Source organism: Hevea brasiliensis, chromosome 16 (assembly GCF_030052815.1).
Source record: "Hevea brasiliensis isolate MT/VB/25A 57/8 chromosome 16, ASM3005281v1, whole genome shotgun sequence".
NCBI lineage: Eukaryota > Viridiplantae > Streptophyta > Magnoliopsida > Malpighiales > Euphorbiaceae > Hevea > Hevea brasiliensis.
In genome coordinates, this window is record NC_079508.1 from 54,834,376 (window position 1) to 54,847,342 (window position 12,967).

Here is a 12,967-nt window from a genome sequence, read left to right on the forward strand (position 1 = left end):
GTTCGAAATTTGAGTTTAAAACGACTTCGCAGTCGTTCCCGAGGAGGTCACTCATCACTATGACTCTCGGCTCGTTTAACCTCTTATGTTCTGTTTTTCGTATTTATAGTTAACTAATTAAACATTACTAATTATTTGTGTTTATGGCTTCTCAAATTGTCTTAAGTGTGGCCCTAATCCCATTAATTGTCCGGACCGACACCGGTCACCGGAACAGTGAAATATACCAGGCTATGCAACGGGGGTGTTACAGTTAAACACTAGGCACGATTTATATTACATTCATAATTAATGAAGTGTCATGGATGTTATTTGTGATAATTTGGAGTAATGTGCATGCGTTGGTGTGCGTATGATATGGTATTGGATATGGATAGGACGGGTAGACACGGCTTGAGAGACACTCGCTGGCCCCCGCATTTGGTTTACTAAGCGAAAGTCAGGCTTGAGAGACACTAGCTGGCAGAGGTTAATTTAAGAGAACTGTATAGGGGATCAACTCCCATATATGTACTGTTTGAACAGTGTTGGGTGTGTGTGTTAGTAGTATGCCCTAGAGCATATCATTTAGTATGTATCTTGTACATATTTTTAATAATAAAAGGCAATTCCACTTTTCCGTTTACATAATATATTTATGTGTAATAGAAAAGGTCCATTGATATTTTGTTAGAAATATTATTCTTAAGTTGTTAAGAATATGAGTGACAATATTTCTAGCACAAAGTATCATAAATAGATTCACAATCGAGGATACTTCATAATAAGGACATGACTTATCCAGAAAGATTGTATTCATGTTTGTTCCCAAGTTATTTATATGAGATATAAATAAGATGGAATGGTGAGTCTCATGCCATATAACAAACATGATAGGCACTTATAAATGATAAGTAGGCCGAACCAGTGACACTTATGACAAGCACATGGAGTTTACTCTTGTCAATGTTTTGTCATAAATCATATCAGTGCATATAATCTTTAGACCTGAGATAGCACAGTTATCTTGTATATAGGTAGTTTGAGTTTGATACTGCTTTCATACTTGTACTATGTATGGGTATATGGGCATGTGTTGGCTCCTGCTAGTTATATATGGAGGTAGGTGTTGATCAAGAAGGAATCTGTTCCTCTAAGTAAATAGAGTTTAGGGTTTAATGTGTTAACCTAGCTATTTAAGTGTGGTTATGAAAAGAAAACATAACCAGCAGCCTCTCCTCTCATATGTCACGCCACTTTGAGCCTCTCCAGCTATTTCTTTTCATCTCTCATCAATTCAAAGAGATTAGCTATCAATCTCTTGAATTAAGAACACTAGAAATTGTTTCTAGTGTCCTGTTTGCATCTCTAATCTCTTAAAAGGCAGAACTTGAATTTCTAATTAATAGAAAAGGCTTTAGAAGCTGTTCAAGGGCTGCCATAGGTGTTCTTGGTGTGGACAAGCTAGAGGGACAACATTTGGTGTCCTGAAGACGAATCTCAAAGGCGCAGACACGCTGCAGCACATCAAGAGGTTAGTGTAATCGTTCTTGATTTAATCTAGGGTTCTAAAATTAATCTGATTAATTTTAAAATCTTAAATGGCAAATACAGATCCAAAAACATATTAAAAGAGTTTTAATATGTTGTTTATCATTGAAATCAAATAGATAAAAATAAATCTTGCATGGTGCATGTGACCCTAGGTGAAAATTTTTGAATTCAATGGTATAATCTTGTGTTTTTCATGCTTCCGTTCCTTCAGTGTGAGTACTCCAAATTGCCCTTTTACTATTATGATGTGATTTGTATGAAATTTATAATGATATTGCATTCCATTCCTTATGATGCATTAACTTTAGATAGCTATAAAAATTATGGTTAAAATTAGTATTTTACTCTTTGAGTCGAACGCTTACTTCTATTCATCTATTTTTTTAGGCTACAGGAGGATTATTTGTTGTAACTAACCTGTACTTCTTCTTCGCAGGTCAATTAGTAGTATTTGATGTATTTTGTACAATTGAGTTAAATTTTAGATTCCGTATGTGTTATGAGTATTTTAATTAATTTGGGTCTATAATATAATATGGTGTTGAATTTGTAAGATTATTAATTGCATGTATGACTAGATTGGAGGAGGGAGTTGAGCTCCTATTGGATTTTTGATATTATGAGCATGTGGAGGGTGAGCTGAGCTCCCCAATTTATTTTAAATTGTATTTACAGGTCGGATGAGTAAAAAACTCTCTGTTGAATAGTCCCTTTTATGACCGAATTCTGTCCAGTTGCATTCTTGAAATTGGGCTTTAGGATTGGATTGATGAATAATTAAGCTTACTACGGGTTTTAGGGGCTTTAGGCTAGCCCAGCTCCTAGTGCCGGTCTGGCCCATAGATTGGATCGTGACATCCTTGGTGGAAAGAGATGATAAATTCTGCGTTGAAAAGGAAGACATATCATTATTCTCTGGTAATGGCTAATATCATTCCACTTAAGTTAGTTCTTAAAACTTAACAAAGATAGATTTCTATATGGAAAGTTAGATTTTGGCATGAGAGTAACATTAAAACTACTGTAAATGCCAACAGTAGAACATGCATCATCTCTTGGTCCACAATTAAAGCCATGAAGAGCTTGGTTCCGGGAGCAACGAAGTTATGGAGATCGGACGCCGCAGTTGGCAATGGCGAGATCTGTCACGAGAGTGTTGATAACGATTATTGAGTGCAGAAACGAATGCATCATCATTTTTTCTTTTTCATTTGTTTGGAAACTTTTGTAGAGAAAATCCATATTCATGCAAGAAGAAAGGGTCAGCCGGGCGAGTGCCACATATTCAACAAAGGTCCGATCGTGACATCCAAGTTTGAGATGTGACTGAACCACTATTAAAATTATAACAATTTTAACAAAATCCGATCTATTCACTTGCTTCTTTTCATCTGAATACTTACTTTTGCTGACTGCATATTTTATGTTTAAGTGGGGCATTTTAGTGATTTAGTAATCATGCCCGAATCATATCCAAACATAGTATTAATGTAAAAACTTATTATTGTTACATAATTAATTTTAATTCAAAATTTTAATATTAAAGACATCAATAAATTAAAATTCATTAACTAGTGCAAATGTTTATTAGTTATAACGCACTTTCTTATAATACATAAATTCACTCTAATTTATCAATCAACATTAAAGCTAGGAAAAATAAAAATTGTTACTCGACCATAAAACTTCATTAATAACAAAACCACCGGTAAAATCAACTAAAATGAGACCATCTCTCCTCCTTCATTCTCTCAACCACATATTCTCCAAAAAAAATATCTCGCTAAATAAGCTTTTTTTCTCTTGCCATTTCTTTTCCTCTTCACCTCTTTTCTGTTTAGAAGAGAAAAATTCGATCAATTCATCATACAGAAAAGAAAAATCATTGACAAAATTACTGTTCTTCATTTAGTAATATATATTTGTAAAATTACTGTTCTTCATTTAGTAATACATATTTGTAGCAAACCTAGAATTTCCCTTACAATTGAAGCTCAAAAAATTTGCCTTCGCAATACACCCATCAAATTCCAATCATTCATTCACTCATTAACGTCCATATACACAGAACTGCTCTTATCCGATAAATGCAAGATATATATGTTTCTCAAAGGGAAAAAGGTCTCTTCGAAAATGTACTTTCAGAACAGGTCAGCTAACTATTGACACAAGTAACACTCAATTTTTTTTCTTCTACAATATTTTGTGACAAAAGGCATACCAATGCTAAGAGGGAAATGAAGATTAGAATCCAATCATATGCATATGCCAACTAGAAAAATGTAGAGAAAGGTGAAAAAAGAAGGGAGAATATTGGAATTGAAGCAAAAGTACACAAGATAAAACTATATGCAACCCTGAAAGAATGTACAACAACAACATTGACTCGCTTGTGAGCATCATCTTTTGTTAGTTCCAGGGTGGGGATGATGGTCTATAAATAAAATCTTGTGATGATGCTGTGCCGTAGTTCAAGTCAAGGTTGTGGAGCTGTTCCATCAGCTGAGAACGCCTCTCCTTAAAGAAATCAAGCCTTGTAGTTAATTCTACCAAAGCTGCAGAAGCTGCCGACGGATGTCTTGGATAATCCATCATCTGCAACATCATCCATGGATAACTGGAATTAGAAGGTTTTATTATATTGCAATGAATGCTATTTCCATTTTAGGCAAAAAATAAACCAAGATTATTGTTTTTTTCCCCTCTCATCACAGATCTTTTCATTTACCGTCAAAATTTTCTCACTCCTTGAATGGATTTATTTCTACGATACAATAGAATATTCCGTATTGAGAAAAAGCCGATGCATTCATATCTCCAGCTCAGTGTTTTCCATGTCAACAAAAATATTAAGATCTATGAATTCATAGTTGGACATACTCTGAGCAAACACTTACCTCTATTGCCCTTGAAGTGGAGGGAGCAGAATCAACACCGCAGAACTCATCCATGGACATGTTAGTGGATGCCTCAGTGCTTTTAGAATCATTGAGGCTTGTTGATTCCACAAATTGCTTTCGCGGAGGTTGCCTGTTACTGCTGCCGGTTGCTAATCCTGTTCCTTTAACATTCCTCCAATCTGCCTCCAACAAACTCTCCTGTAGCATAGCAGTTATAATTATAATCGAGTTGGATTTGTATAGTAGTATTTGAGAGAAGAGATTGGAATGATGATTGCTAGGGTCTTAAAATGCTTATGGATTCAAGAAATAAGCATTGTTCAACTATCTCAATACCTTTGATTCTCTATCTCTATAATTCTTCTCCTACATTGCCACCACTAATGATCTACAAAATAACAACAAATTTCAAACTGTTTCACCAAGATAACCAAGAAAAGCAGATTGTGGAATCTTCTTGAACAACCATGTGCAAGTTGGGATTAGCTGTGGTTCTTTTCCTCTATTTTACTCAGTTTAGGGCCACTTTTTCAGTAACATATAGTTATACAACATCCTATCTTGATCATGTAATCAATCATTGGTACACCTCATATCTTCTTTGTTATTATAACTTGGATATGCTCAATATACGTGTGCATTTCATTAGTTTACACAAGAAATTGAAGTCATCTTAATCAATCCTCCCTCAACTCATCTTCAATGATTGCCAGTTCCTCCTTAGAGTGCACTCATCCCTCATACTGATTATGTTCCCATACAGCTAACTTAGCATCAGTCTCTTTGGTATGCTCATTTTACGGACATGTTTCTTCACTGTCCAACATTCCTAACATTCAGCATCATAGATCTTAGCAAACCAAATTAGACTTTGTCTGGTTAGCTTATTTTGGCTTTTCCTTTCCTTATTTGGCTATTTTGGAAGATTTCCTTTTTTTCAAATTAACATATGGTTAAACAACAGCAGGCGATATTTATGTTTCATTTGGTAAACTTGTGACATTTTTTTTCCCTACTTTGTTAGTGTATTTTCAATATCAAAGACATTAATGAATTTTACAATAATATTTTCCTGCTATCACAAAATACAATAACAAAATATAACAAAAGTTTTATCAAGTGTTATTATTATTGCATTTGTTTTCTAATAAAAACAAAACTCGCAGAAAGTACTCTTTAGGGATTTTAACACCACACATGAAAGATTTTAATCTCAGTTGCGTCAGACATAGCAGATCCTAAACCCAAATAAAGAAGGGTTATACTTTGTAATATGTGACAACCAACAAAAATTTTTCACATCCTTATGATATGAATCCTATTTATCTTAATGTCAAATGATCATAAAGTTAATCCCATCATACGAGGATATCAATAAGCAAAGCAAGTTCAGTATAGCTCATTTAGAGCCAAACTGTAGTTCAACTGTTGTGACATGAAATCATAAAGGAGAAACAAAAGAGAAGCTGACAAGATTTAAATCCTAAGCGGAATAGAAAATTAGAATTCCCAACTTTGAAAAAGCAGAAAGATGTAATTATAACTATGCAATATCTATTTTCTGAAGCTCTTAAATGAATGTTTCAATTTACTTTAGTAAGGCGCTATACAATACCTCAGTTCTTTGTTTCCTTTCATGATTCACAAAATCAAGGGTTGCATCAAAATCTAGCTGAAGAAATCTCCTGCAAATATCAGCAAAAGAAGAAGGAAAAAAAAAAAAAAAAAAAAAAAAAACAGAGAAAGGGCATAATAAGAATATGAAAAATGTCATTCCAGCCACATTCTTACATCACCATGTGAAATAGCCCCTAATTTCAGTCCTCATGGGGCTATTCATCTGTAATTCATCCTTGGATCCTAGCATTAAAATAATAAAAGGCGAAACAAATAAAAGGCAAATGCAACAAGAATCAGTTAGTTTTCATGTTAAAACACAGAAGATAATTCGCCCTTTCTTTCCAGCAAAAACTATCAAATGAACTTCATTATGACACATTTTGTTGCCAGGGCTTGGAATATTCAAAGTTTCTATACTAACCAAGTCCAAAAATGCAGAAGTGCTGTGCAGCTTAAAAAAAGGGTCTTTTATCACCACAAACAAGAACATGCATGTGAGCAGATTGGCTACATGCATTAGATGCAGTATGCACACATATATGAAAATGTGCATATTGATTTGGGAGTTATCAGCGTGGCCCTGTGGGGCTTGGGGGAAAAAACTTTGAAAAAGGCCTTTTAGCCTTTTATAAATTCAGAAAGAAACCCCTCAACATGTTAAGTACAGAGTTTCAATCACAGCAGCCCCAGGAAAATTTTCAAGATTCACCGGTGGTGCCAAATCCGAAGAAATACGCCATGTATCATCATTTTCATACCATAAAACATAGTTGAAGAAGAAGAAGAAGAAGAAGAAGAAGAAGATGATGATGATGATGATGATGATAATGATGACGACGACTTGGTATACTCACTGTTGAGTGCTATGATTTTGGACCTGTTGATAATGGTCACATGCATCAGAGAGGGAACCATAATGATGCTGCCGTTGCTGATTAAGTTGCTGGTGGAGTTCTGCAACTTTCTGTTTCAACCTGGCCACATCTGCTTCAGCAAGAGCAATCTCCTCAAGCTCAGCCCTTGTCTTCACATCAATTTTAAGAGATAAGCATGTGTATTACCCAATAATCAATATAGAAGGACCAAGGAAAGAGGGGAGGAGTCATTCATGATTTGCACATACTTTGGAATCCATGCCCCGTGAACTGGAGAACTGTCCAGAAGACATGCTCAAGCCAACTTCGAGTGCAGCTCTAAGATCTCTTTCAGCTTGCAGCTGCTCTTGCAATCTTGACACCTATACAGTCACCCACAAGTGAGTAGACACAAACAAAAAAATATTACTCCATCTCATGAATATGCAATTTTTCATAACACATTATAATGCTAATTTAGAAAGAGCAAAAAAACATTCTTAAACATTATATCCATGCATAAATGTTAGACCTTGCACCTACAATCCCAGTCCTGGAACAGAATTGCAATCAGAAATTGACTAAAAAATATTAATGTTCTCGATTATTCTGAATTCAGTCTTGAGTTGAATTGCATGCAAGTCCAAATATTTCTACTGAAGGAGAAATAATACATACAGTGATCGAGTGCACAAATTTTCTTGCCCCAATTTAACAGTTAATGCAAACTAGCATAAAGATTAAAGTTTTTAGGAGCGCAATATGTAATGAGTTAAAAATTAGTACATCTTGTTCAAGCGCCAACCGTCGCTCATGCAAAGCTTGCTTCCTTCTCTCTAAGCTAGCTTGTAAAATTGCATTCCCTCGGGCCTAAACAGGCAACATCAAATCTTGTTAGACCTGAACGGACATATTCCATAATCAAGTATAAACAGGTTTAAACAAAGTGATTAGACCTCCTTTGCAATCCTGTGTTTCAAGTCATTTTTTGTGATCTCAAGCCTCTGAATAGCAAGCCTACAAAGAAGACAGTATTTTTGTTAAACAGATTAGATTAGCGTTATGGATCATATCAAATATAGAACAGAGAGATTTAATGACAGTTGGTGCTTCAAACAAACAAGCTAGCACAAGAAATGCATTTAAGAAATTACTGCTGAACTAAACTAGATTACAGCTATAACTATAAAAGGAAGCTGAGACATGTAAAATTAAGATGTCTTCAAGCAACAGAAACAATGTCATTTGTGTAGAAATTCTTCTTAGAATCACATAATTAATGAATTGTATGTTTTATATAGATCTGACCATGCTTTGGATTTATTACATTATGTCCAATTCAATATACCAAATAAAAACAATGACAGCCTGCTTAAAGACTATAATTTCTTATTGAAATATTAAATGAACAATGTTGAGACAGATCAACTCAAACCAGCTTTATAGCATGAGCCCAACAATTATATATCTGAATATTGCAGTTTATAGTGCCAAGGCACATATATTCATGTGGTTCAAGGAGAATGCACATAACCAATATCTTACTCTTCTTCTCCAGAAAAATCAACTGATTCCACCGATGGTGTCTTTCTGGCCTGTAGAGATCAAAAACATTATTAGATGCCTAATATTGCAATATATTATCAGTTTAAAAACTGTAGGAAATGAACTACAAAAGCTCACCCTTTTATCTCAGTTCTGACAAAGAAAGCCTAGGAAAACCTATGTTAAAAACTTTGAGGTGAGTGGATAGCTCTAGAAGAGTGTAGGATTGATGTCTAGCGACAATTGTACACCAAGGTACAATTTCCTGGAACCCACTCATGGTTTTCCCTTTTCAAGTTTCTAACCCAACAAAAGTAGCATTATGTTTGAAACTATGAAGGTTTACAACAGAAAAGGCATAAAGCCATTAATTATATAGGTAAGCCTTTCATACATATACCCCTATTATCTTGCTATAGTTTAAATGCTCAAGTCTGAAGGGCATAACATAATTATAATTCTAGTATTCACAATTTTCCCCATCAACTTTTCTTATATTTCCAAACAAATAATGAAGGGCAAAAAAAGCAATCTGTTCACTCAAGGCTGAATTATCATTGTACAACTTTCTTACCAAACCTATTGCTTCTAAGTTTTCAGGACATGCTTGGTTCTTCTTGGGAATGGAATGAGAATGGAAATGGATATCTAGATCCAAAGAATTCTATCCAAGTTTATTTTTTAAATAAAAATGTAAAATTAAATGATAATTTTAAAAATTATACTTAAAAGTAAATGATTTCAACATAAATAAAAATATCATAATAAATTGGATTCCTTGTTAACCAAACAATCAAAAAAAGGAATCTTATTCTAAGAATTGCACTCAATTCCCAATTCCATAACAAACAAACATGGTGTTTAATCCACAAGGATAAACAATTGCTCAAAACCTTCCATTAATGGGTTTCTTAAACAGCTTTTTTACCCAGTAGAAAATTTAGCAAGAACCATCTCAAATTGAAACATTCTATTGTCAACTGCATGGAATGTGATTTATCTTTCCATGCAGTAGATATGTGACATAACATGGTGTTTAATCCACTGGGATAAACAATTGCTCAAAACCTTCCATTAATGGGTTTCTTAAACAGCTTTTTTACCCAGTAGAAAATTTAGCAAGAACCATCTCAAATTGAAACATTCTATCAACTGCATGGAATGCGATTTATCTTTCCATGCAGTTGATATGTGACATACAGTGCATCAATTGGTTGACTTACATTACTTCTTCCCCAGAATGTTGACCGCTTTCCGTTCAGATTGGAGGTCGCAACTTTACCAGTTGGCTTCTCAGCAGATGAATCGAGCCCAGATATAGGTGAAGAAGGAACAGGATCAATTGAAGATAGAATTTCCCCCATTGATCGGCAAGATTCACCAACAGCTGGTACATTTGAAACATGAATATCACTAATTGAATCATCATTTCCTTTCTTCAGTTTACTTGGTTGTTCCATGAGTTGTACATTAGGATCTCTAGTTTGGACTGAATCAACAGGTAAGTTTGAACTCTCAGCTGGAGCATGATTGGTTCTTGGTGATCCATCAGAATCATCACCACCAAAAGCCTGCATGTATACAAATTGAATATACATTGAATAAGTGTCTGAACACAGGTTCCTAGGGACATCAAGTAGAAAGACAAACATCTTGATGAGATATAAATGAATTGATGTTGAATGCATAGCATCCCAAAATCATACAAATATTTTTCACTTGAAATCAAGTACTTAATTCCAGATACTTCCCAAAAATCTTGGCATTCCTCTACAACCAAATACACTATATCATTGCATACATGCACAAACATCAAAGCCAAAAGTCTAGTTCTTTTTATTTGCAAACCCGCTAAAGTTTAATTTCAATTATCTTCTAGGCTCACAAGAGATATCCAATATTCCTCTAGAACACCAAATGTTCAGTTGCACGTTGGCTGGGAAATTGAACAGTGTGGGGAAATCTAAACAAATAAGATAACCTTGATTATGACTAAATGGTAGGTGAGCGCATCATCCCACAATATCATTGAAAAGAAGAGAGATGACAAAACTTCATCTTCACCATGACAGCAAAGAAAAATCTAGTAAACTCCCTCTAACGTATAAAAGATACATTGATATAATTCACGTACCACCAGATGCAGGCTTAAAGCACTGTCTCGTCAGCCACACAAAATAGTGCTCCCAGCTTCAATATTCCAAATACGTGATTGCCGCTAATCATTTCCAGACACTATTTAAATGATAGAAGTATGTCACATTCCTATTCCTTTCCTACAATCTTCTATATTCAGCACAATAACAAATAGATGTTTTGCATGAGTTCTTAGGAAACTATAATAATAAGATTGACATAGGTCCAGTAGGTTTCTACATTTTTGAAAGCCCTCAAGTTTATCTGTCCCTGATAGTCCTCAAACTAGCAAAGATATGGCCCCCACACCTCCTTAAACACATCCCTGTAATGGGAGCCCCTCCATGGATGTGATCCAGTTCATATGTTCCCCAAGTAGATCCATTAATTCCAAGAGTTGACATATTGAACTCCAAGGAGTTTTAACAATTACAATGCAGAAGCACATGGTTTGTCAATTCTTCTTGTCTCTTGCAAAGATACATTCTAACTCTCTTTCAATGATCTACATCTATTAACTCTGCAGCGCCTTGATTCAATAAATGTATCTAGAGTAGATTTATTTCTTTATTAAGAGGCTTTCCAAGCAAAATAGAGGCAATTAGGGGCACCTTCACAATCTAAGTTGCTTTTAATGGAAAAGAGCTCTTACCCTTCTCAATAATCCCTACCAAAAAAATTATTATAAAAAGATTGAGATTTTGCAGACCACTTGCTGTCTTTACATTAAAAACAATCACTCACAACACCACCAATTTGAGCATCCCCAGGTGTTTTTACATCTTGCAGTAAACTTAAATAGCAAAAGGGAATGCCATTCAATTGTATAAGGATAAATTGGATAAGTATAGATTTGGGACTTCAAAAAAATAAAATCACTGTTCAATGAATGCAAAGATATCACATATCACATACAACATATTCCTAATTTTTTGAGGTTGTGATCATTTTCCTTCCGTTAACCTAGCTATCTTTTTCTTTTCTTTCTCCCTGTTCTCATAGTGAGGGGACTGGTCCCTAGCATACATGGGTGACACATCCTTTGGTGTCTCTTATCAATTATTTCATATTGAGTTGCAAAATTATGGAATCTGTCCAAAATTCCAAGCATCACTACTCTTGGATCAGTGCACATGCAGGAAGACAAAAGAACAAGTCGAAAAAGTGAGAAATATATGGAGATGCTTCTGTAAATGCGTAAGAGAGAACCTCAACAACCTTATAGTCATAAAGATCACTGCCAGCATAACCACTGCTCTCACTCAATTTTCCACTGATTACACGTTCAGCATCATCATCAGTTTCTTGATCAACTTCATTTTCTGCATCGTGATAACCATTTTCTTTCAAATCCATATTTTCATCATCGGTTGAATCTTCACTCCCACTGTTTTCTATCCGAGAATCAGCAGCGACAGAGCATCTATGAAGATTTTCATCCTGAAAACAGACAATAGCTACACATCAATACCAGAACAAGTATAAAATATTTTAAAGAAACTTCAACGATGATAAACTTGTGATGATGTTAAGCAAATTCCAAAGAAAAAGCAGATGATATAAGTTGTGCTGGTCTCTTTCAGGGTTTTTTACGCATAGCCAAGAGTATTCCATCTAATGCTATTGCTAATTTTCAACTCCGGATCTTTACACTTTTCTTGTTTATCACAAGTCAGTATAGTTATTCAACCCAGAATAGCCAAACCTGTTGAATCATGCCAGTAACTCTAGCACTTGTTTGCTACAGTGACTGACTACAGGACAACTATGTTGAAACCTGGTCAGACACATTCAGCTCAATCAAGTTTCAGTGAGCTTGTCAGAATTGATTTGCTTAGTTTTGCATAAAATTACTCAAATACAGCAAGTGGCAGGACTTGAACCTGGTCAATCTATAAGAACGCTAGAAAAGAGCAGCAGCTTAACATCAGAGCTATTGTAACCCATGAAATGTATCTAATATTCTGATGTTAAGACTATGATAGAAAACCAACTGCTCAACCATGTAACTCACAATTTAACTGGTGACATCCTCACACTTTTCAATTCCGCGATCCAGTTCAGTTTCTCCAATCTTTTCAATTTTGACACAACTTACAGAGTGAAAAAGCATCTATTAAGTAAAAGAATTTCGTTCAATTTTGCAGAACAGACAACAGAAACATTCGAAAAAGCTATCTACTGTACCAAAGTCCAAAATTTCTATTCCAACTATCACTATGAGCAGAGAAAGCTTCTCTCTCCCTCAATGAAACTACCGTTAAATATGCCCCAAACTCTCCAAAAAAAAAAGAAAGAGAGACCAAAAGTAGTAATTTCTTTTCTTTTTTTATTTGCAATAAAAAAAATTGTCCTCCAATTCCAAATCTCCACAATTTT

The 12,967-nt window shown here is 34.8% G+C and overlaps 1 protein-coding gene across 4 annotated transcripts in view; it reads right to left on the reverse strand.

The window, feature by feature from the left end:
• Positions 1-3,548: 3,548 nt before the first annotated feature.
• The window catches only part of LOC110662311 (rho GTPase-activating protein 7), a 32,685-nt gene continuing 23,266 nt past the window's right edge, over positions 3,549-12,967 (reverse strand). For 2 of the 4 annotated variants that reach the window (XM_021821245.2, XM_021821248.2), the window contains 10 exons: positions 11,807-12,028; positions 9,676-10,023; positions 8,453-8,502; positions 7,864-7,924; positions 7,694-7,777; positions 7,177-7,290; positions 6,908-7,077; positions 6,049-6,118; positions 4,431-4,631; positions 3,549-4,128 (listed from right to left, as the gene is read on the reverse strand). In XM_021821245.2, the coding sequence (XP_021676937.2) occupies positions 3,943-4,128; positions 4,431-4,631; positions 6,049-6,118; positions 6,908-7,077; positions 7,177-7,290; positions 7,694-7,777; positions 7,864-7,924; positions 8,453-8,502; positions 9,676-10,023; positions 11,807-12,028 (1,506 nt within the window). In that variant the 3' untranslated portion in view covers positions 3,549-3,942. Of the gene's footprint in view, positions 4,129-4,430; positions 4,632-4,769; positions 4,822-6,048; positions 6,119-6,907; positions 7,078-7,176; positions 7,291-7,693; positions 7,778-7,863; positions 7,925-8,452; positions 8,503-9,675; positions 10,024-11,806; positions 12,029-12,967 lie in introns of those variants that run through there. The other 2 variants (XM_021821246.2, XM_021821247.2) reach the window with 2 other exon arrangements.